The sequence below is a fragment of the Mixophyes fleayi genome, chromosome 2 (assembly GCF_038048845.1).
Source record: "Mixophyes fleayi isolate aMixFle1 chromosome 2, aMixFle1.hap1, whole genome shotgun sequence".
Lineage (NCBI taxonomy): Eukaryota > Metazoa > Chordata > Amphibia > Anura > Limnodynastidae > Mixophyes > Mixophyes fleayi.
The window spans coordinates 196621386-196647646 of NC_134403.1; the positions used below are offsets into that span (position 1 = coordinate 196621386).

General features: G+C 41.2%; 1 protein-coding gene across 1 annotated transcript in view; it reads right to left on the reverse strand.

Moving 5' to 3' along the window:
- The window catches only part of LOC142140278 (bone morphogenetic protein 8B-like), a 99500-nt gene that overhangs the window by 23453 nt on the left and 49786 nt on the right, over positions 1-26261 (reverse strand). The window contains exons 2-6 of the mRNA XM_075198093.1: positions 24199-24391; positions 22002-22150; positions 18174-18368; positions 16290-16369; positions 14452-14562 (exon numbers count right to left, since the gene is read on the reverse strand). Of these exons, the coding sequence (XP_075054194.1) occupies positions 14452-14562; positions 16290-16369; positions 18174-18368; positions 22002-22150; positions 24199-24391 (728 nt within the window). The remainder of the gene's footprint in view (positions 1-14451; positions 14563-16289; positions 16370-18173; positions 18369-22001; positions 22151-24198; positions 24392-26261) is intronic.

Below are 26261 nucleotides of genomic sequence, written 5' to 3' on the forward strand. Positions count from 1 at the left end.
GGGTATGGAGTAAGAGCGGGGAGGCATAGTAGGGAGAGAGAGTAACAGAACAGTGAGATAGTGGGGACAGTGAAAAACAGGTAAGAACAAAGGCAGGAAGACAATGAAAAGGTGGAAGATAATAACGAATTAGGGCGTGGAGGGCATGGAACAACAGTACAGTGAGATAATAAGGACAATGAAGACAGGTAAGAATGATAGCAGAACAGTAAGATAATAAGGACAGCGGATAACAGGTAAGAATAAGCAGGGAGACAATAGCAAGATGGAGGACAATAACCAATTAGGGCATGGAAGGCAAAGAATAATAGAAGGAGAGGTAATAAGGACAATGGAAATAGGCAAGAATAATAACAGGTAAAACTAGTTGCTGGTAAATATAAAATCAGGAAAAACAAGATAAAGGCATATAAATAGTAGAATAATAACAGGTAAAAAGTAGAAACTTGTAAATGTACAATCAGGAAAAACAAAATAATGGCATATAAAATAATGTTTTATATGCAGTTGATGCAGTTAAGCCAGGGATTCAGCAGGAGAAGGGTTAACTGACAAGCCGGGTCGGTACACAGTTGATCAGTTGCTGCAGATAAGCCAGGGATTCAGCAGGAGAAGGGTTAATTGACAAGCCGGGTCGGTACACAGTAGATCAGTTGGTGCAGATAAGCCAGGGATTCAGCAGGAGAAGGGTTAATTGACAAGCCGGGTCGGTACACAGTAGATCAGTTGATGCAGATAAGCCAGGGATTCAGCAGGAGAAGGGTTAATTGACAAGCCGGGTCGGTACACAGTAGATCAGTTGGTGCAGATAAGCCAGGGATTCAGCAGAAGAAGGGTTAACTGACAAGCCGGGTCGGTACACAGTAGATCAGTTGATGCAGATAAGCCAGGGATTCACCAGGAGAAGGGTTAATTGAGAAGCCGGGTCGGTACACAGTAGATCAGTTGGTGCAGATAAGCCAGGGATTCAGCAGGAGAAGGGTTAATTGACAAGCCGGGTCGGTACACAGTAGATCAGTTGATACAGATAAGCCAGGGACTCAGCAGGAGAAGGGTTAATTGACAAGCCGGGTCGGTACACAGTAGATCAGTTGATGTAGATAAGCCAGGGATTCAGCAGGAGAAGGGTTAACTGACAAGCCGGGTCGGTACACAATAGATCAGTTGGTGCAGATAAGCCAGGGATTCAGCAGGAGAAGGGTTAATTGACAAGCCGGGTCGGTACACAGTAGATCAGTTGATACAGGTAAGCCAGGGACTCAGCAGGAGAAGGGTTAATTGACAAGCCGGGTAGGTACACAGTAGGTCAGTTGATGTAGATAAGCCAGGGATTCAGCAGGAGAAGGGTTAACTGAAAAGCCGGGTCGGTACACAGTAGATCAGTTGATGCAGATAAACCAGGGATTCAGCAGGAGAAGGGTTAACTGACAAGCCGAGTCGGTACACAGTAGGTCAGTTGATGCAGATAAACCAGGGATTCAGCAGGAGAAGGGTTAACTGACAAGCCGGGTCGGTACACAGTAGATCAGTTGGTGCAGATAAACCAGGGATTCAGCAGGAGAAGGGTTAACTGACAAGCCGGGTCGGTATACAGTAGATCAGTTGGTGCAGATAAGCCAGGGATTCAGCAGGAGAAGGGTTAATTGACAAGCCAGGTCGGTACACAGTAGATCAGTTGATACAGATAAGCCAGGGACTCAGCAGGAGAAGGGTTAATTGATAAGCCGGGTCGGTACACAGTAGATCAGTTGATGTAGATAAGCCAGGGATTCAGCAGGAGAAGGGTTAACTGACAAGCCGGGTCGGTACACAATAGATCAGTTGGTGCAGATAAGCCAAGGATTCAGCAGGAGAAGGGTTAATTGACAAGCCGGGTCGGTACACAGTAGATCAGTTGATACAGATAAGCCAGGGACTCAGCAGGAGAAGGGTTAACTGACAAGCCGGGTCGGTACACAGTAGATCAGTTGATGTAGATAAGCCAGGGATTCAGCAGGAGAAGGGTTAACTGAAAAGCCGGGTCGGTACACAGTAGATCAGTTGATGCAGATAAGCCAGGGATTCAGCAGGAGAAGGGTTAACTGACAAGCCGGGTCGGTACACAGTAGATCAGTTGATGCAGATAAGCCAGGTATTCGGCAGGAGAAGGGTTAATTGACAAGCCGGGTCGGTACACAGTAGATCAGTTGATGCAGATAAACCAGGGATTCAGCAGGAGAAGGGCCAACTGACAAGCCGGGTCGGTACACAGTAGGTCAGTTCATGCAGATAAGCCAGGGATAGATGGTATGGCCTTGTCTTTGGAGTGATGATGACACTCCTTTGTACCCCCACAATAATTTCCCACTGTCTTCACAAGTTTTTAGATGTTTTATAATTGTGGACAGATAATTCTGTGGGAGGAAAGACACAGAGCTGATCTAGCTGATCTAACGTGCAGCCTTCTCCAACTGCCGCCCGCATGACAAGACATGACAAGTTAGTTGGGTCAAAATAACGTAATAAGTATTTAGGTCAGGACGGACATACTTAGTAAGTTGTTGGCAAAAATAATATACATAAATCCAAGGGAAAATAATATTTTTATATATTTTTTTCTATTATATTTCTGTCAAAGAATAATTTACAGCTAACTCACTCTGTGCCCTCCTTCATCTCCACACACACTGTGCCCCTGCATCATCTCCACACACTCTGTGCCCCTCTGCGTCATCTCCACACACTCTGTGCCCCTCTGCGTCATCTCCACACACTCTGTGCCCCTCTGCGTCATCTCCACACACTCTGTGCCCCTCTGCATCATCTCCACACACTCTGTGCCCGTGCATCATCTCCACACACTCTGTGCCCCTCTGCATCCACACACTCTGTGCCCCTCTGTATAAAACGCATGTAAAATAACGACATTGTGTATAAGGCTATAAGCCGGCGGTTCCCAAACTGTGCGCCGTGGCTCCCAGGGGTGCCGCGGCGCCGGGACCCAGCATCCTCCTCTCTCACGCAGCTGTCATATCAGTGAAAGCCGCTGCGTGAGAGAGGAGGATGCTGGGTCCCGGCGCCGCGTTGATTGGTAAGTGTTTCTGTTGGGTTTTTTATGGCTGGCTCGCGCGGCAGAGGGGGCAAAGTGAGAGAGGGCAGAGGAGAGGGACAGAGGAGGCAAAGTGACAGCGTGACAGGAGAGGGACAGAGGAGGCAAAGTGACAGCGTGACAGGAGGGGGACAGAGGAGAGGGACAGCGTGACAGGAGAGGGACAGAGGAGAGTGACAGCATGACAGGAGGGGGACAGAGGAGAGTGACAGCGTGACAGGAGGGGGACAGAGAAGAGGGACAGCGTGAAAGGAGGGGGACAGAGGCAGGCCCGGTGCTCCCATTAGGCAAGGTTAGGCAGTTGCCTAGGGCGCCGGGCTCTGGAGGGCGCTACAGAATTAAAATTACTTTAAAACTGTCCGGCGACCGCTGGCCATACCTTCCAGGGCCGCCGCACAGCTTCCGATAAATCCACAGGGAGGGGGGAAGGGGCTATGGATCACCACCGACGCTTCTCTGCTCCGTCTCCTCCTCTCCACTCACACATCATGATCATGGCCTGACAGTGTCAGTGAGTGGAGGGGAGGAGACGGAGCAGAGAGGAGCAGCTTTATGGCGGCAAGTAAAGACGTGTGGAGGGGGGGGCGCGGATTGTGAAAGTGTGCCTGGGGGGGGGGCATGGATGTGAAAGTGTGCCTGGGGGGGCGCGGATGTGAATGTGTGCCTAGGGCACCAAGGACCCTAGCACCGGCCCTGGACAGAGGTGAGGGACAGCGTGACAGGAGGGGGACAGAGGAGAGGGACAGCGTGACAGGAGGGGGACAGAGTGGCAGAGGAGCTATGACAGCATGAGAGAGGGCAGAGGAGGGGGACAGCGTGAGAGAGGGCAGAGGAGGGGGAAAGCGTGAGAGGGCAGAGGAGGGCGACAGCGTGAGAGGGCAGAGGAGAGGGGCAGAGGAGCTGGGACAGCGTGACAGAGGGCAGAGGAGGGGGACAGCGTGGCAGATGAGCTGGGACAGCGTGACAGAGGGCAGAGGAGGGGGACAGCTTGACAGAGGGGGCAGCATGAGAGAGGGCAGAGTGTCTGGATGCAGTGGGGGCAGAGTGTCTGGATGCAGAGGGGGCATTTTTGCATACAACTAAATAAGCATTTCTGTCCTGACCTAAATACTTATTACAATTTTTTGACCCAACTACTTCTAAAACAGGACTGCTCGGTAATTAGTTTTGGAGGGGTGCCTTAAAAAAAATTATGGAGACTCTAAGGGTGCCGCGAACTGCAAAAGTTTGGGAATCACTGCTATAAGCATTGACACATCATCTACAGCCCACAGTATGACACTTACAGCTCTCCCAGAGGGGCTCGCCTAAGTTGTCTGCATAAGACAAATCTTTACTTACACAAACTAAAATACTGTACATTAAAGCAATCATCAAAAGCCCACATTAAAAATACCATTGATAACGTACACTAAAACTAACAATTATACCGCACGCTAAAACTAGCACTGATACCGCACACTAAAACTAGCACTGATACCGCACGCTAAAACTAGCACTGATACCACACGCTAAAAATACAATTTATAATGCACATTAAAAATAGCAATGATACCGCAAATTAAAAATACCATTGACAATGCACATTAAAACTAGCAATGATACCGCACATTTAAACATAAAAAATAAACATTGATAACGTAACACCAATTTTGACTATATATGTGTGTGTGTAGCTATGTGCATATTCATGTGTCATATATATATATATATATATATATATATATATATATATTGTAATAATCATGCAGGACCCTCTATTTTATTAATCATTATTAAAGCTATTATCGAAGCCTGCCACTTATATTAAAGCTTTAATTAGACTTCATAAATGTGTATATACATAAATATAAATATAAATTATACATAATGTATTACAATTGTATTCGAACTTTAATATAACTGGACGGCTTCAGTAATTACTCTACTAATGATTAATAAAATATAATCTGCAACTCAATTTGCTCTACCAGCCTAATATTAATGTTTAATGTATTTTTATTAAAACACTACTGATAAAATAAATAATCATATTTAAGAAGACCCCTCATAGCATGATTTTTGCTTGATTAAATATGTAAAATGTAGCCAGAAGATAGATTTTATATATATATATATATATATATATATATATATATATATATATATATATGTATGTATATATATATATATATATATATATATATAATGTACTCATACTATTATAGGTGGCAACATTTTACATATTTAATCAAGAAATACCCATGTTATTAAGGGTTTTGTATATATATTTAGTTTTAGACTAGTATAATTTTTTTTCACTCACCTACTGTCTCTGGAGTCTTCATGCCGAGGAGGAGCTGCTGCATCTGCACATGCGCAGCAGCTCCATTTCGGCCATGTTAGGTATTACAGCAGCCGCGGTGCTGCTAAGATAGAGTGGGCGCACATTGCGCAATTGTCAGCTGTCAGATGGCCGCAGTTGCTGTCAGTTGCTGTCAGACAGCAACTGACAGCTAATTATCAACAGGAGAGGTAATGTGGGTGGCGAGGGGGGGGCCGCCAGCCGCGGAGAGAGGGGGGCCTGGTGCGATTGCTGTCAGTATATTACTGACAGCAGATGAAGTCATACGGGCGGCGGGGGGCCCTCAGAGAGAGGGGTCCCGGGGCACGTGCCCCCTGTGCCCCCCCCCTTAATCCGGCTATGCCCAGGGGACATTTTCGCCCCCCACGTTAGCATTCACACTGCCCTTGGGAATGCCGTCCCATTTGAGTTTGCTTAAAAACCTGTGTCTGGAGGGACAAAGTGTCAGACTTTTGGGGAAATCAAGTTACATTGATAAGCTGTCCATCTTCTTAGCCAAATCCCCTTGGCCAGAATGCAATTCATGTAAGTGCAATTCTGAATGTAATCCTTTTTATTTTAAACTGTTTTTGCTTGTTGTGTCAAATTTATTAATTGTTATTCATTATTTTTGTTATCTGTATGCCCTGTACTTTTTGTATATTAAATCTATAATTTAATAAGTTGCGTCCTTGATACTCTAAAGAATCCATTAGCCTTGTTAGAAGAGAGATTGCTCGACCAGGGTAACCCTTGGAATGCCAGTGTGTGATTTGTTGATACATTTGATTAACAAGCTGTGTGTGCTTGTATTTACATTTGTGTAACAGTCTGGAGGGGTGAAGAGTCTACCCTGTGTGTGCTGGTGTGGGTCTTGTTAGTTTGTGGATAACTAGAAGCCTGTGTGCCAGTGTGGGACAGTATATTGGGGTCCTATTGCCCATACCTAATAGGTGGTGGCTGAACCTTGAAGTGTTTGGGGGTGTGAGAGCGCTGTGTTTGGGGGCGATTCCGTAGGTCTAGAACCTGTGTGATAGGTGAGAGAGACTGCGGGCTGAAATCGTGTGTGACCTCATACAGCAAACACCCCAAAGTCACGGCAGATGGGAGCGTGTTCGTGACATATAGTTGCATACTATTAGTACTATTTGATCATGTTTCTCCTTCAAGTGCTAAGTGCTTGTAACTGCAGTTTACTTTTTGCTACACTAAATGGGAAACACCCTTTTCTGATCTCCCACTTAAAAAAAACTGTTGGTTGCACATGTTGAAAAATGCTGAATGGAATGTACGTCTGTATGAATAAAAGCCAAAGGCAAATGTCTACATTAGGTAAATAGGTTACTTTAGCCTGGAGGCTGGATAATAGTTCCACTGCCTATGAGGGTATAGCCAAATTGCTTAGGCTCTCAACACTTTGATTAAAAAAAACGTATCAATTATTTCATAAACCCAGAAATTTCTTGGTGATTCCAAACATTTGCATGTTTGTGTGTATGATGGATTATCAGATTAGATTGGATCTCATATACAGGATTTGGATGCAGCAATTGGCAGGTCTGGAGAAAAATAAAGAATATGTTTTGCAAGGTAACATAGTAGCAAGGGGAAGCATAAGCAGATAGAACAGCATGACAAATACAATATTGGCTTTCACAGAAACCCTCCCAACTCCTAAAACTGTAGGAGTCCATCCTCAGTATTATTGCTGTTAGATAGTTACTCAAAATATGGCATAACCTGCGCCAGAGGGTTGTATGACCTTTCTACCTTTACTCTAAAGATGTAGATTCCAAAGTGCTTGTGTGGATCTAGTGGAAGCTCCCAAAAACGACTTCCCAATGCGAACTAGAACAAGTGGTGTGGATCCAGCGCAATTTAGGAAAAAGAAATACGGTGTAAAACTGTCACTTGTGATTTGTGAATTATCTGATTCGTGCACAGCTGCTCACCTGTTTGGTGAGAGGATTAAGCAAATGTTGGACCATAAATTTCTTTATGAATTATACTGGTGTTAAAATTCTTAGCGATTTGTGATTGATTTTATATAAATCACATCATTCACAAATCCCAATTGGCTGCTTTACAATATATAGATTTCCTCTTCAATCCTCCATGGCAACCATTACAATGGGTAATATTAATTCTAGATTAGGTCCTGACAGGTTAAATAAAAATGCCCCAGACAGTATATAATGCAACTCCTCCTGTGTCTTTTCCTTCCACTAGTTAGGTATGTCAGGTATTTTGCCATTTTCTGTAGTGCAGGGGCTTACCTACTTCATGGACCCAGAGATGCACCATTTGGGGTGTAAGCCGAGGACTGGGTTACCTAAGCAACAGGGAGCAGATCAGGGGGTAAATGTATCAAGCCAAGAGTTTTCCGGCGGGTTTGAAAATCCAATCAGATTCTATCTATCATTAATATAGTACTAAAAAAAAGATACGTAGAATCTGATTGGTTGCTATATGCAACATCTCCACTTTTCAAGACCACCGGAAAACTCTCAGCTTGATACATTTACCCCTTGGTGTGTAATTCAAACTGCACATCAGTTTGCTGAAGCCTGTGGTCTGCGCTTGTGTGCACTGTGTCAAAAGGTCACAGGGCACTAAAATGAGGACCAGGCATGGAAAGCACTCAGAACTGCTTTTATCATTCCCTGCTCCTGGAGAAACGGGTACTGCTACCTTCACTGTGACTTTACAGCAGCTGGATATCTTGAGCAGGATGAAGCCTAAATTCAACCCAAACAGCTGAAGACCAGTAGCTCTAAGTAAGCTCCCAACTTAGGGGTGCTTTATTGTTTTCTGCATTATTGTTGTAGTTAGTTAGCCAATAGTAATATCCTGTCCTTGCAGTACTCTGGTAGAGCCTGTGGAAGGGAAGATGTAGAGCAAAGTTTATCAACATAGAGTATGTGGAGCAAGTGTTAAACCTTTAACAACCAAACTTCAAGGAGTCTTTTGCACAATTGTAATTCTCAAACTAATGGGGAAAATCAGTACCTTAAGCAGTTTAAGGAACTTATAGCCTGGATGAGTCTTTTGTGACCAAGGAGGATCTGTGAGCTATGTAAGGCCTAAAACAAGTATGGGTTTTGAAGATACTCTCAGTCAGATTGGTATTCTTCAGGGAATTTAGAGAGCACCACTAGTAATGATTAAAAAACACCAAGAATGTTTAACCTGGATAATGTTCACATTTTGTTTAATCACATGTACAAGTCTATGGGTATGAATGAGGAAGCAACGTCCAGGGCAGATCAGAAACAAAAAAAGAAGAGCGCAGTAAAAAGGTTAGAGGTTACTGGTTAATCAAGTTGTAGAAGAACTTGCTCATAAGGAATGGTCACAGGTGGAAAAACAGGAGTCGAACTCAAAGAGATTAGAACATATGTGTCCAATCAGTCATGAAGTGCCACAGAGGTGAAGCTTTCTACCAAAAGGAGATGCCCCTATATCCAATATATCAGCAGAAATACTATGCCTCTTGAAGATGGTGGTCCTCTAAGGGAACCTCTTGATAGAAAGGTGGAGAGCTTTTTTTAAAAGCTTCATCTGGAACCACATTGAAGTCAGGAATGGCCATGGCCTCAGTGGCCACAGCAGTCAGACAGCGAGAAGAGACACTTTATACACATGTCCAAAACAAAGTGAGCAGACAATACATGTTGAAAAGTATTGAGGTTATGCAGAAAGGCATATCATTTTTGTGTAGATTTGTCTGTGCCAGAAAATTTCAAACGGAAACTGTGAATTCTATCCTGATGGCCATCAGCAAAGCTTATTTTCTCACGACCATAGATCTTAAAGATGCCTATTTTCATATGCCTGTATCACTGTTGCAGTTCATCACAGAAAATTCGTCAGGTTCTGGGTCAGCACTTTCAGTTCACTTGCCTGCCCTTTGGCCTGGCAATATTTCTGAGAACTTTTACCAAAGTGCTAATTACTCTGGTAATTAATAAAGTGAGGTGTCATGATATGCCCCTATTTGGATGACATCCTTGTGGTATGGAGTTCAGAGCACATTGTCAACTGTAGGACAGTTCAAGCCATAGCCATTTTGCAAGAACATGGCTGGATTGTTAATAGGACAAAACATCTCATTCCATCCCAAAAAATAAAGTTTCTAGGCATCCAGATAAACAACAAGGTCTGAATCTGTATCTCTATCAGAAGAAGGGTGCATCAAGATTAAAATTAACGGCAAGAAGCCAGAGTGGATAATATTTACTACGGACTCCAGTATTGCAGGCTGGTGAGCCCACCTTTTGGCACAAGAAGGGTACACTAAACGAGAAATAACTGCATGAAAATGTCTTAGAAATGAAAGCATTATGGAAGTCATTTCAACACTTTCATCCTCAATTAAATGGAAGCATCTCAGAATATTGTCAGACAACACGGCGATTGGGCCCCCACAAATCTTCAAGAATGTACCAGAAGCAGAACTATGATGTGGGAAGTAGCAAGAATTGTGTCTTTGGCAGAAAAATATATAAAGTCATATTAGCATTGTATGTAGCAAAAAAAGAGAACATAATAGTCAATTACCTCAGTCGAAGACAAGTTCATCCAGGGCAGTGGGCTCTGCATCAAAAAGTGTTCCAGCTAATAATAGAAAAATGAATGCTTCCTCAAGTGGACATTATGGCAACAAACAAGAATACCAAGGTAGCCAGGTTCTTCTCTCAATATAAAGCTCCAGGGTGAGTTGCAATAGACACTTTGACAGTTCCAAGGATATTTCACCTGGGATATGTCTTCCCCCCCATTTCCACTCATTTCTTGCATTCTAAAAAAGATTATTTTTAAAAAAAAAGGAAGCAGAAGATATAGCAATACTTCTGTTTTGGCCACATTTTCCATGGTTTCTGGTAGCCTGTGAGATGCTCCATTAATAACTATGGCCTCCACCTCTTCAGCAAGATCTCCTTCACCAAGGCCCAGTTCTTTATTTAAATCTGTAGTGACTAACTTTAATGGCATGGGGATTTAGCAGGAACTGCTAAGAGAGAAGGGAGCCTCGAAGTCAGTGATCAACATACTTTTACAAATGAGAAAAAAGAACTCTTCAACAAACTATTATAGAATTTGGAAGAAGTTAATCAAATGGTCAGAGTCTAAATTCAATCCGACTACAGCAAATATTCCACATATTCTTGACTTCCTTCAGGAATGATTCAGCAAGGATCTTGTCTTATCTAGTATGTACCGTCAAGGTACATGAATAGGAACTGAGTGTCTTCTTAGATATCAAATTAGAATCAGGAAAATTCATTATTTGTTTCTTCCAAGCAGTGAAGTGGATCCGTCCCTCTATTAGGTCTTTTGTGGCTCTGTAGGACCTTAATTTAGTGCTCAACACTTGCATAAACCTTTTAAATGACTACAAGATACTACAGATATTTCTCAGCAATGGATGACACTAATTGTGGAGTTACTTGTGGTTATTACTTATGCTCACAGGTTTAGATACTTACAAACATTGTGGTGTAAGGAACCCTTTCTAAATATCTATGCAGATACTGGAACTTAGGGCCAATCAAGAGTTTCAGCTAAAAATAGTATTGACATTCCGCATAAATCAAACATATATAAAGTTGAGCTGCCATCCTTTTGTCGACAACCTAGTGATGAAAAGGTGAGAAAACTGTAGTTTATATCTCCATATATTTATCCAGCACAGAAAGATTTGGAAGTAAAAAAACAACTTTTCATAATTAATGCAGGACCTTGGAAGTGGTATGCCCTTTGTAAACTAGCCATTTCAAAGTGGAATATAGAAGTAATACAATGGGCATACAAGAAGAATGGGCGCAAGGTGCCAAAGATTCTGAGGGCCCACTCAACACGAGCGGTAGCAATATCTTGAAGAACTAGTGCCTTGCAAAGTGTTAGGACTCTGTGATACCAGAGGTGCTGCTGTTGTACCTGGACAGTTCTCTTTGGCTGTTAGGGGTTAAGCTCTCATCATGCTCACCTGTGTCTGGCCTTTAAGAGACTGCCTTTCCCAGCAATGTGGGTCAATTCATTTGACTTTGTTGCTGGTGGTTCCTCCGTGTACTGTTGTGTTCTGAGCCTTACGCCCTGGTAATTGACTCCTGCTTGTTCTATGTTCTGCACCTCCTCTTGTGATCCAGATCCCAGCTTTGTTTTGACTTAGCTCCTGCCTTTCCCTGGTACATTTGTAGGTTCTCTGGCTTCTCACTCCTGGCTTGTCTGACACTGAACCTGCTGCCTTTATGAACTAAGTTTGCCAATAACCTTTCACTGCATCTATTGCTTTCTGTGTCATCCGTGTATACCTGTATTTTGCTGTTGGAACCTTCTATGAGTTGTGGTTTACAAATTGACTGCACCTATACATTTCCTGTATATCTCTGCTATACTAAAGACATTTTGTTTCACTAACACAACTCTCAATGGTTCTGTTACTGGGAACCCTAACACAAAGCAACTGGGTGGACAACTATTCATACCTTTGCTAGACATCTGGATGTCTTATCTTCTATTGACTTTCAGTTTTGGAGACGTGTTCTTCACACAGTGCTGAAGAAATTCTTGGTGTTGCAGCATAAGTGATTGGTCTGTTCTTTTGAAGCCCTCCCTACTATATTGCTTGGGTACATCCCATTGTAATTAATATCGTTAATTCATTTTCTTGGAAATATTCTATGGCAGCCCAGTTTTCTACCCAGGTTTGATATTTTTATATTTTATTCAAAGACAGCTTGAGAAGTTACTCAAAGATATAAAGGAAGAGGGGAACAGCATTATATACTGTCAGTTGCCATTTTTACTTAACCTTTCTCCATCTAAACTAGAAGGGAACTTACCCATTGTTATAGCTACTATGAAGTATCTCCAGGAAAAGGAATTAACTATAACTATAATGCATTATTTCTATTTTCCAGGGTTGCGCTGGACCCATACAAGTTGTACTAGAGCCGTGATGGCTAACCTATGACACGCGTGTCACTCGTGACACGCCGAGGCAGTTTGACTGACACATCAGGCGAGTCAGTCAAACTGCTTGTTTTAAACATGCGAAACATTTTCTCTATACAGCACTGCCGCAGACGCTTCTTTGACAGCGCCTCGGCTGCTGTACAACTCCCCATCGGCGAAATGGAGCTGCTGCGCATACACGGTCACAACAGCTCCTCCCGGCATGACTTCACTGGTTGGCTTCCCTGGGGCACTGTAGGGCTTTTAATGGATATTTGTAATATTTAATCGTAAAATAGCCTCAGATACTGGCAACAAGCAATCTTTTGTAGTGTTTTTATTAATAGACCAAAGACTCCATTTCTGGTGAGCCTGCAGGGTATGCAGAGCTGTGTGATTATATATAAATATTGTATTATAGGATTAAAAAAGTAGAGGATTATATATATTTTTTTTTTATTTTTTTTTCTTGAAATGACACGTGACCCGAGGAAGGCTACACTTTTTTCCGATTTTCGACACACCAAGCTGAAAAGGTTAGCCATCACTGTACTAGAGAGTTACTCAAACCTTTCATGCCCATGCTTAATATATTCTCCAGGTTGTCGTGGCTGCAGAATTTTCAAACTGAGCGGGCTTATCAATGGTGGTATGCTGCCTTTTGGACAAGCCATAGAATGGGCAAAACTTGTGTATTTTAAAATTCTAAAGGCATATTGGAGAGTAGATTAAGGAAGCACAGGGTTAAGTAATTTGCTAATTGCAGTGTTTCAGGGAATAGAGACCCCTGTGGTTTTATTAGTTTGGGGATGGGTGTCAGGCCACATCACTGAGGGTTAACAAGTGCACTCACAGTGGCAATTCCTTTAGAACTTTGAAGTGCAGATGTGGGCACATTCATGAATAATGGATAGGTGTTATGTGTCTATATAAGTCCAAGACACATACTATATGGTACCTGTAAGAGGTTCTGTTAGGTTCCTGGGTGCACTGTTGCTTGTGGCTCTCAGGTGTATTGAGCATACCTTACTCCTGATCCTGCCTGACATCTGCCTGCCCTGATCTTGGCTTCTGGTCTAGACAATTCTCCTGAATACTGATTTGGTGCTGCATCTGCCTGACTGTTGTCATCAGAGCCGGATTTAGACCTCATAGGGCCCTAGGCAGGATACTGTTTTTGGGCCCCCTCCCTGAAACAATCCATAGCACTATATTTTTGCAGCCTACCATATACCCCTATAGTTACGTAGAAGTGAAAGCATGTGCTGCCGCATGCCTACCATATACCCCTATAGTTAAGTAGATATGAAACCACGCCGCCAAAGTAGGTGAGGGCGTGGCTTGCATCTTTGGGGGCGTACCTAACATGTGAAAAGAGCAAGGCCACCGTGCTGCATGTGCCGCGAGTCGGGGGAGGGGCCGAAATTTATTTATTTATTTTTTTTAAATTGCTCCTGTCCCCCCCAGCTGTGCCCCCCGAGAGCCGCTAGGCCCTAGGCAGGTGCCTAGGTTGCCTAGCGGTAGATCCGGCCCTGGTTGTCATACCTGGACAGACACTGATCTTGCCTTCTGTGTCTCTGAATTTGGATCCTGTTTTATCTCAGTGTTTTATTCCTGTAGTTTCTTAAGTTTTGTACTACGCATGCCTTGCTGTGACTGATTTGTGCATAGGTCCCAGGGACAACTGAGTTTAAGGTAAAGAGGGCTACAACAAATGACCTGGACACTGGTGGCAATTGAGCCCAAAATTTTATAATGGTGTTGTTGAAAAATGGCAAAAGTGACAAAAGTTCTCCCTTAATTTTATATTTCTTTATTCATCAAGAGCAAAGTAAATTAAAAGACTGCTTCATAATAACTAGAGGATACCTCGGAAGATGAATACTGGCCCCATTTAATAAAATATTAAACAGATAAGTCTTTGATGACCTACAGTTTATTTCCCTTAATCACGATTACATGTAGAGAGCCGAGGATCAGATGTCATTGCTCTGTCCTTGTCATATGCTGTATAATTAAAAATTCTAAATATCTAATAGATAATAAAAGAAGACATTTGAAAGTATTGAGTACCATTCCTTACCAGTGACTGCAGGATGGCATGATTGGTGGCGTTCATACAGGAGTCAAGTGGAAATGAGCATTCTCCCTCACAGTAAAATGCTGAGTATCCCTGTGGAGCAATAACCCAGTCCTATAAAAGTAAAAATATTCCAAAGCTCTTTATAAGGTATAACCACAATCTGTTAACTAAACATATTTATGACTTTAACTATAAGGGAATAGAAGAAGGGATAAGCACAAAGGGAAGACAGAACTATGGAAATAACAAAGACATATTGGACACAGTAGGAACCTTTGGTTTGTCCCCCTCCTACAAACCACTTCCTGACTTCACTAAATCTCATATATCACATTCTCAAGTTCATAATTATGGGACATATTTACTAATCTGAGACAAGTGTATGAATCATATATAATAACACATCCCTTCTATCTTCAGCAGATGTTGCGGCTTATTGCTACCTACATATATAAGCATTAACCCAGACAGGAAAGGCCATTAAAAACATGTATTCCTTTTGTTTCTGTTCCCTGAAAGATGCAGAAGAGCAGAAAAAAAAATTGTTTTTTGACACCATATTTTAAGGCTAATTTACTCATTTATATGGATGCAAAATTGATCATTTTCTGATTTGAGGAAGTGGGCAAATTGGCCCCGTGCTTGCTTAATGCAGTCAAAGGACACCTGTGCTTTTCTATTTGCGCCCATGTTTAAGCAAGATTTTGTTTTGTGTCATGAGACATCTAAATGGGAAACAAGGGGTGCAGAGGAAAATATGTTTACAGTGGTATTCTCTAGTTAGCTGGGGTTGTCAGAACCTTTTTATCTTCACAAAGGGATTTGTCAGGGTGCATATTTATAAGGGGATGTGTGTTTTTAATAAAAGATAATTAATGTACAATAGTAAAACTTGTAAGAGACACTACCATTGTCCCCTCAGATTCATGAGTAATTGAAGACATAAATGAGACTTAAGTAGTATATAGACATAAGGAAAATGTGAAATGGAAGAAAGAGGTTTCTCTAAAGTGGTAGCAGGCTGGACTTATTTGCAATGTGCACTTCCAGCTGGATATTATGTGGCAGTCCACAATACTGGACATGGACATGAGCTATGCATGTGCTAGACAGACAAATAGGCAAATCTGCATAAAATGAGATGTGTTGCGGCTGCCCATTTTTTCTGTCTCTTAAATAACTCCCGGAATTGTTGTGGCCCAAAGAAGAACCTTGTTTAAAAAACCTGTGATTATTGAGTGTGTTAAGGTGAATATCTCAGTTGTATTACTACACACTTAAAAACATGCATAATTTAAAATAGGTAAAAAGGATTTTGGGAAGTGTTCTACTTTATACTACAGGCTCATCCATTCTATATTGGAAGTTAATGGTTAATGGTCAGTTTGAACCCTGATATAATCAATTCTATTACAAATTGTACATATGTTTGTAATTCCACATCTTATAATGTTGTAAGCAATAATGATACATTTCCATTTCCCTGGTTTATTCATTAAATTATGCTACTGTGGTATAAACCATTAATGCAGGATACAGGAACCAGAGGTCCCTGACGACAGCAACCTTTGAGAAAAAAAACCCTTTCTGCTTTCCTTTCATTAGCCAATCAAAAAAAATGTTTGAATTACTTCCAGGTAAGAAATGTTCTTGTCATTATAGGACACTTGCAGAAAAATAGTTTCTAGTCTAGGTTTGTCAATAAGCCAAAAGACAATAAAAAAGATATCTGAAATAAAGGCACAATTGGGATTTGACGAAAGTAAAAGAACGGACATGAAGAGAGAAGACAGCAGTTGAAGCTCAGAGAATCAGTTAAATTCATGAAAGATGTTTACCAGCCAACCTAAATCCCGAAAGCTGACATATAACTCATGTCTTTTGCACACTTGTCTGCCATCTGGAACATGTACGTGATCTGAAATGACATTGCATATGTTCAATTATAATGTATTTTATGTTAAATGCATTTGAGAGGGCACACTTAGTAAAAATCAATTTTATGCTCAAAAGTGCTGGGTGTGAATATCAAAGACACTCCAGCAAAAGTAGCATAAAAATACAAATATACAGTAAATAAATACTAAACAGACACATCATTAAAATAAACATAATAAAATAAAACGAAAACTGTAGAATAATACACAGAAACATTTACAAGCCCACAGACATCCAGAAGAAAACATAAATATTTCTGTAATTCTGTTTATGCTCGAAGTATTTTTGTATATTTCTGTTGCCTTTGCTCAGATTTTGAACGCACAATTATTTGTGCTGCTTTAAGTTATCAAAACAAACAAAACTGTTTCTCAAATCAATTCAAGGCCAGAATTTATCAAGTCTCTTTGAACACTAAACATCATGCTTATAGAAAATAGCAGTATAATCCTTCATTTCTTGTCATAATAGATTTTATGTCTCCTATGTCACATACAACAACTGCTGTACTTAAAGGGGAAGTATCAGGGGAAGAGAGAATTGGGAGAATGAAAAAATATTTGCTACTCTAACTCCGTATTTAGGATGTTCGTGCTCCATTGATGGACTATACTTGTGCTGTCATAGACCAGTGTGGGGAATGCGTCTGATATTAATAACTGCACATGCTCATGATACATAGTTAGTTTTGGATTGGATTATGTAAGACACATCAGTTAAAGAGGACCTCTGAACTCTTTGATAAGTTCTCTTTTGTTAAGACTGTAGGAGAAAGCGAATGCCCCCTCCCTCCAATTTAAAGGATATAAGGATCCAATAGTATGCTAAAAGTAAGAGAGTAATTCTCTATCTCTCCCATAACAGCTCCTTGCTTCACGCACCCACTGATCACTAGTGTAGAGCATTGATGTGGCACAAGAAGATGGCAGTAGCTGTGAATGGCATACTAGTTGGGTTGATTTAGATGTATAGCTGCTATCAAAACAGTCTGCCTGTGTGTTAGGGAATTTAGACTGTAAGCTCTATTGGGGCAGGGACTGATGTGAGTGTGTTTTCTGTACAGCACTGCGGAATTAGTGGTGCTATATAAATAAATAAATAAATGATGATGATGATGATTATACAATCATTACACAAAAATCTTTGAGCATATTGCTTTAATGATTTTGTTATAATAGAGGTCAATAAGGTCACTGACTACAGAGTCACATATAGGCTTTGGGCAAAGCTACAATATTTGTTAAATAAAGGCCAATCCAACCTTGTACATAGGCCACCTCCTCCACTCTCGGCCATTGTTAGCACACGCTAGGAAACAAATACGTATCTGTGCATCATTTGTGTATGGTTTGAATGCATCCCACTTTTCACAAGAATGCTAAAAATGTTCTCACTGAAAATCATCAGGTACAATTGTTTGCTTTCCTAAAATTCAGACCTTCATACATTTTGGGTAACATATTTAGTAGGAGTGGTTTACTACATGTGGCTCTCAAAGTAAAAGGAACAGAAGCTCAGTGAGTAAATATGCCCTATATTAATAACTGGGTATACACAACTCCGCTCCTCCTCTTTCATTTTTTACTGGGAAAATGAGTTTATAGAGGTCAATTATGAATGAAAACAAGGAAAATGTAAATAAATTGAGCATAAAAGCATTCTGATGGTGTCCTTGGAATATAACCACTCAGCACGGTGGCTAAGTGGTTATGCACAATTTTGAAAAGCTTGTTGTTAAGCACTGTAACACTAAAAACAGTTATTGTCTTCCGCACGTGTCTTACCAAATACACCAGGAAGTTTGTTTGGATGTGGTAAATCATTATGTTTCTTCTGTTGCCTTTTTTTGAGCTGTTTAATTGCCCTTGTCGATCTGATCTGATTTTTGCTTGCCCGGAAAAAAGTGACCATAAATGGTTGTTTGGAACGTGGTGCACGTCGTCCTAAGATGCCTGCCAAGCTTGGATCAATGCTCTGCCCTGTTACATTAAAACACATCATTATAAAAATGCCATATGGTGATTTTTTTGCATATATATACAATTTTGTGGTTTCCCATATTCACTCATTCAATGTAGTGTGTTGTATGAGATGTCTGTGTATTTAGCAATTTATAGAGCTGAATAACCCTTTTCCAAGGTATGTGTTAATAGAGATGGAAGAGGCACTCCAAGTATATATTAGCATGACATAAAATCAAATTGAAATGCATGGAACAACACAGAAAGGTAAATGCAAATCTTCTGACACAAAAACAAACAACATTCTGTGTGAAACAAAGACCCATGTCCGACAATGACACAAGATTGCCAGCCAGTTTAGGATCAACAACTATAATCAAAATTGGAATACAATGGTGCATAATACATGCATATTTGTTAGAAATGGCATTGGTATCATGGTCTGTGAACATTATTCTACATAGGACCAGTTTAAGAATGTTACATTACTTAGCATATAAACACTCATCTTTTTTTTATTTCCCTTCTTTACTTGTGTATAAAATAAAAGAAGATTAAAAAAAAATAATACCAATGTGAAAATATAGAGTAACTTTGAACACACAATACACTGTGCATGGGGCACGGACAAACCAGCCTGGACTTCACCCAATGTGCACAGCAACACATTTTGATTTTGCACTAGTGCCACACGATGGAATTCCCATACGAAAGTCAATGCATTCTCTATTTAGAGCAGCCTCTGCAAACTGAAAGTCCACCTCAATGTGCTGAGAATTGAAAGACAAAGACCAAACTCCGACCTCTTGGGCTAGTTTCTACTATGGAAAGGAGACTATGATCAGGGGGCTCCTCTTGCATAGTGATAACCAGCACAAGGCTGCTCAGCACAGGGGAACAAAAACCAGTTAAAAAGCATGAGGCCTCTTCCAGATCCCTGTGTGCTGTTGGGACTGCAATAATTAACAAGACTGGGGCCCCTGGAGTGATAACTTTACCAACCCAGTGGTCCCAGTATAATGGATTAAGATGACTGCCCATTATACCAAAAGAGTGAAAAAATAAACATGCACACACAATTTTATTTAACAAATACACTTTAATTGAAAAAAAGACTTCCTAAAAACTAACTTACCACTTCATTAAATATTTAAAAAATCATCTTTTGTTTCTTTCTGTGCAAGATACATAACAACCAGTAACTCTTTGTTCATGACAACCAGCAAGAAGCTTATGTATAGCTTTGGTAGAGAGGAAGTTCTTACTGGTACCTGTAACTTGAGACATAAAGGTGTGGGCAGCACGGTGGCTAAGTGGTGAGCTCTTCTGCCTCACAGTGCTGGGGTCATGAGTTCAATTCCCAACCATGGTCTTATCTGTGTGGAGTTTCTATGTTCTTCCCATGTTTTCGTGGGTTTTCTCCGGGGGCTCCAGTTTCCTCCCACACTCCAAAAACATATTAGTAGGTTAATTGGCTGCTATCAAAATTGACCTCTCTCTCTGTCATCTGTGTGTGTGTATGGGAGGGATTGATGTGAATGAGTTCTCTGTACAGTGCTGTAGAATCAGTGGTGCTATATAAATAATTGATGATGATAGGTTGGTAAGTTCCATTAGAAGAATTACTAAGTTACAGGGAATAGCATAACAACTGCTATAAATAAGTGGAGTCTTCAATACTTTGTGGCTACATTTATGACATTAAGATTTGGTGCTGAATAAATTCCAATATTCAATATTTATCATCTCTAATTAAGTTAAACGGCTTTTCATTCTGCCAATGTGATCGGGCCATAAAAGATTTGGAAGGAAGTGTGTGGTAAGTCAGGAAGTGAAGAGGTGATATCTAATGTATAGCTGTAATGCCTCTTCCTGGTTGACATTTATTTGCCATGCCTTATACCTGTGCATTCACCAACCATGTTGCTAGACCACACATCACATGATGGCGCCCACCATCTATAGAAATCCAGCCCGTACATTTGTTGACACCCATTAAAGGTCCGGTATTATTAACCTTTGTTTTTGCTGTGTAGATGCATTTTATGCGGACATTTGCTTAGTCTCCTGACCATTGAGTCTTTCTGCCTGCCTTGATCTTTTGCCTGTTTATTGGCTAAAAACTCTGCCAGTTGATTTGGTAGTGCTATGAATGAGAGGACTTGGCTTGGCTTCCTTGATTACTCTTGCCCTTGTGTTGCCTATTGGCATACTGGTGTCATTAGTGGACACTACAATAGCCAATCACTTTCCATTTTGTCCAAGAGAAGACACATGCACTTTCACATCTTTTATGTTCCCAATTCTATCAAATACAGAAATTGGGGCTTATGCCAGGAGGGTGGAAATAACTTACATCTTATTTATAATAATAGTTATTAATGCATGTATTTTAAATACATTGCATTTTCGATATTTTATTAATGTTTACTAATGCATTGTATTTTCTATATTTTATTAATATTTACTAATGCATTGTATTTTCTATATTTTATTAATATTTATTAATGCATTGTATTTTCCTTATTTTGTAATATGTGTAGCTCCTCAGAAACATTGTGCTAAGACCTTTCCAGATGACCTAGCTTTTATAATCTCCCAATTTGTGGATCTAGACTGATTGATGTATGGAAAGCATGTGCATATACAAAACTTTAACTGCAGTACAAGACGTCATCACCTTAAACCTGGGTTAAAAAGAATAGGTGGACATATATTGTCTATTATCACGAATGTGGCATGGTGAAAATAAAGAAGGACACAGAAAAGGAAAGAAAGAGACTCAAAGAAGAAAACATCTTGTTGTTTTGGACTGTTTATAAAGGATATATATTGACTATATGTTGATTGACTTTATATGGCAAGGCGCCTATATGTCCACCTGTTTATTTTTATATTTGTATTTGTGGATTAGTGATTTTCCTAATGGTGTGATCAGGCTGCAGTGGTTGTATCGGAGAACTCTAGAAAATATTTTATTTTTATCTATATTGAATAATCTTGAGTTACACCTTGCTGTGCAAGACAAAGACAGTTTAATCAGTTACTCTAGATTAAACTGTAATTCCCAAGCGTTATTTTTTTTTAACGCTTGGGAATTTATTATAAATAAAGTTTTTACCTATTTTGATCTTGATACTTTTATGTTGCTTGATGTATATGGGTTTTACAATAAACAAACATAGCATTCATGTTAAAACTGTACTTATCACATATGCAGGTACACCTCAAACCTAACAGCATCTGTTACAATTGACCCACCTATTGCACCAAAAGCTCGGTTCCATCAAGAGTAAAATCAGTCTGCTTGCTAAGGCCCTCTTGCTAAATCTGCTTGCTTTGCTCTCTATATACTTACCTCACTTCACTATCACAGCCTTTGATTGGCCAACTGTTTACCTTAGGACTGTCCAATCAGCAGGCACCCCTCTAATTAAACATTCCAAGCAGAGTTGGTGGGCCACATGCTGAAATCCAGCTTCCCTCAGTATAGATTTTGAATTGTGATTAAGGGACTATATCAATGGTTCCCAACCAACCAGTGCCATATGTTGGATGCCAGATAACACCTATACATCTGTGCATGTGTAATGAAATACAGCCAACAGATTCCACACAAAATAGCCATTATTTAATGTGTTTTAACCTCACCATCATTGTGCTCCACATAGAGACGCAGCCCTGAGTTAAATTTTGAGTTAAGCAACCAGTGGTTACTGGCAGCTGTCACATCAAAGACCAGCCATCCTTCATCCCCCGCTTGTATGCTTTCATGGTCCAGGAGAGTTAACTCAGACTGTCTGTAGAAGAGAGAATAACATTTTAAAAATACATTTATTTAAAAAAAGAAAAATGTTTCCACATGACATGGCTGAAATGCTTCTTATAATAGAAATTACATGTGTACAGCAATGTTCGTACTTCATAGGTGTTTTAAGAAGTATTTCAGGTACCAGCTATTGTTGATAATGTGACATTAATATCAATAATTACACTTAGGACCTTACATATATGACACAAAGGATGGACTCCACAACCCACTGTACCCTATTAGGAAGACTATACCTGTGTATCTTTGTGCTGGAGGCTCAAGCAGAATTTCTTAATTGGATCTCATAAGCACAGGGGAACAAAAACCAGTTAAACTCACACAGAAACAGGAGGGGTAGCAGTGTTCGTATCACTCTCCAGTCTCCACTGACAATGCTCAGAGCCATTGTTCACACAGAAAGAGGTGGTTACAGTGTTGTTGTTACTCTCCAGTCTCCAGTGCCATTGCTCACACAGATACAGGGATAGCAGTGTTCTTGTCACTCTCCAGTCTCCAGGGCCAATGTATGGTGCCATTGCTCACACAGAAACAGAAGGGATAGCACTGTTCTTGTCACTCTCCACTCTACAGTCTCCAGTGCCATTGATCACACAGAAACAGAAGGGGTAGCAGTTTTCCTGTCACTCTCCAGTCTCTAGTACCATTGCTCAGTGCCATTGTTCACACAGATACAGGGGTAGCAGTGTTCTTGTCACTTTCCAGTCTCCACTGCCAATGCTCACACAGAAATAGACGGGGTAGCAGTGTTCTTGTCCCTCTCCAGTCTCCACTGACAATGCTCAGAGGCATTGTTCACACAGAAAGAGGTGGTTGCAGTGTTATTGTTACTCTCCAGTGACATTGCTCTGTACCATTGCTCACACAGATACAGGGATACCAGTGTTCTTGTCACTCTCCAGTCTCCAGGGCCAATACTCACACAGAAACAGAAGGGGTAGCAGTATTCTTTTCACTCTCCAGTGACATTGCTATGTGCCATTGCTCACACAGAAACAGAAGGGGTAGCACTGTTCTTGTCACTCTCCACTCTACAGTCTCCAGTGCCATTGATCACACAGAAACAGAAGGGGTAGCAGTGTTCTTGTCACTCTCCACTCTCCAGTGCCATTGCTCACACAGAAACAAGAGGGATAGCATTATTAGTGGGGGCTCAAACAAACCAAGCACTTCAGCCACAAAAGTGTCAGTCTTTGTCGCTGAAGTGCTTGGTTTGTTAAACTGTACATGTCTTTTTTAACATATTTCCAAGGACAATTCCATCTTGCACTGTTTAACATTTAGGTCTTGGTCTATCAGCTTGTGTAACAGTCAATTCAGGTGTCAACAGTATTATTAGGTTGCCAATTCACATGGTGGACAGTATGATTAGGTTGACTATTCAAATGTGGAAAGTATTATTATAGGGGTAGGGATATGGTTAAGGCCAGGAGGAGGGACAGGTCTAGGGATATGGATATGGACAGGGATAGGGCAAGGGTTAGGGACAGGGATAGGGACATGGTTAGGGGCAGGTCTAGAGATAGGGACAAAGTTAGAGTTAGGGACTTTATAACCTTGCTTAGTCTGCTACCCATCAATCATATTATGGCAATCCAACATAAGGGTGGATTGGAGGGCCGAAGGACAATTCCATCTTGCACCACTTTTCTTTTCTGCACTACTGTGTGGCAATGTTTCCTAGATGTGATATAAACTGCCGTGTGTGTGTGCCATTGCTCTGTCGCTAGTATCCAGCCAGCTTGCTGCAGTCTTTGGCCGAAAGTGTATGAAAATAATACTGTGACCTGTGAGGTTGTCAAAATTGACAGGAAATGACTGTTATTGAGGTTAATAATAATAATAATAATGTAGGAACCAAAAAAAGAGCCACATTATGTTATTTTAGCATATTTTAACAATTTTTCAAAAAACTACAGATCCAAAACCAAAACCAATACCAAAACACGACGTTAATACAGATTCAAAACCAAAACATGGAGGTCAGTGAACATTCCTAATTAAGGTTAAAGCACATACCGATTTGCATGTTCTTTGTGGATCTCATAGACGCTGATGTGAAGTGTCCTGTTGAAATGCCGTGAAAAACTGCGGGTCTTGAAAAGTCGAAACTCAGCTGCTGTCACAGATTCACCAGTTGGAATCTGGGTCATGTCAAACTTAAACTCTTTCCAATATGGCTTCTGATGGAAGATATCTCTGTCATTTTCAACTGTAAAAATAGAAAGTGTTAATATTTGGGCATGTCTTATGTTTGGCATAACACCATTTACTGTGTCACTGTGCCTTGCTACATTTTCATTAATGCAAAACAATTGTTCATCTACATAGTAGTAGTGGACTATGCAGCAGTTTGACATTCCATTCTAAACTCAGTCCAGGTTAACCAATCATAACGATTTCCTTGAAGTACTGGTAACCGAGCAAGATTTGCTTTAAGGTTTGTTGTAATACATTTCTGCCATGTATGTTTATCTTTGGATAAATTCATATTTTTTGTCATTCTGATGACTAATTTACAGTGCACAATCAGGTCTGAACAAGTGAGACAATCTGGGTGCAATCTGTGGACTAGTGGAACAAGTTGGGTCGAGTCTCATTAAACCTAATTGCAAATAATAGCTCCAATTCGGAGCTTCTCTCTGCCATCAGATTTATTGACTGAAAGAGTTACATTTACTATCCTGCATTAATTCAAGCTATTAAACAATAATATTGCTGGCTGATAGCAGCTCCATCTCCCAACAGATGCCTCTTTTATTTGGTGCACTATAGTAGCCAAAACTATCAAGTTCCTTTGTCTTGTGCCTGACCCTTTGTTTCCACTGTCTTTTCTGCTCACTGCTACTTACAACATTGCTCCTCCTCCCTCCTATGTCTCCCCAACCTTTTTCCTGATGTATTCCAGTCGACACTATATGATCCTGTGTCCTTCATATTATGCCAGCCTATAGCCTATATATTATGGGTAGCACTGTGGCTTAGTGGTTAGCACTTCTGCCTCACAGCACTGGAGTTTGATCCCCGACCATGGCCTTATCTGTGTGGAGTTTGTATGTTCTCCCTGTGTTTGCGTAAGTTTCCTCCGGGTGCACTGGTTTCCTCCCACACACCAAAAACATACTAGTAGGTTAATTGGCTGCTATTAAATTGACCTTAGTCTCTCCCGGTCTGTCTGTCTGTGTGTGTATGTTAGGGAATTTGGATTGTAATCTCCAATGGGGCAGGGACTGATGTGAGTGAGTTCTCTGTACAGTGCTGTGGAATTAGTGGTGCTATATAAATAAATAGATGATGATGATATCCATCACATTATAAAAGCCTATGTATAACAGCCTAAAGTCATCACCTTATACCAACCTATGTTTATCACATTATACCAGACTTTGTCCATTATATTTTACCAACCTATCCCCTACACCAGTGGTTCCCAAACTTTTGCAGTTCGCGGCACCCTTAGAGTCTCCAAATTTTTTCAAGGCACCCCTCCAAAATAATTATTGAGCAGTCCTGTTTTAGAAGTAGTTGGGTCAAAAAATTGTAATAAGTATTTAGGTCAGGACATAAATACTTATTTAGTTGTATGTAAAAATGCCCCCTCTGCATCCAGACACTCTGCCCTCAGGCACTCTGCCCCTCTGCATCCAGACACACTGCCCTCTCTCACACTGCCCCCTCTGCCCTCTGTCACGCTGTCCCCCCTCCTCTGCCCTCTCTCACAATGTCCCTCTCCTCTGCCCACTCTCACAATGTCCCCCTCCTCTGCCCTCTCACACAATGTCCCCCTCCTCTGCCCTCTCACATGCTGTCCCCCTCCTCTGCCCTCTCACACGCTGTCCCCTTCTCTGCCCTCTCACACTGTGTCCTCCTCCTCTGCCCTCTCACGCTGTGTCCCACTCCACTGCCCCTCTCACGCTGTGTCCCCTTCCACTGCCCCTCTCACGCTGTGTCCCCCTCCACTGCCCTGCTGTCACCATCCTCTGCTCTCTGTCCCCATCCTTTGCCCCGCTGTCACCATCCTCTGCTCTCTGCCCCCATGCTCTGCTCTCTGTCCCCCTTCTCTGCTCTCTGTCCCCATCCTT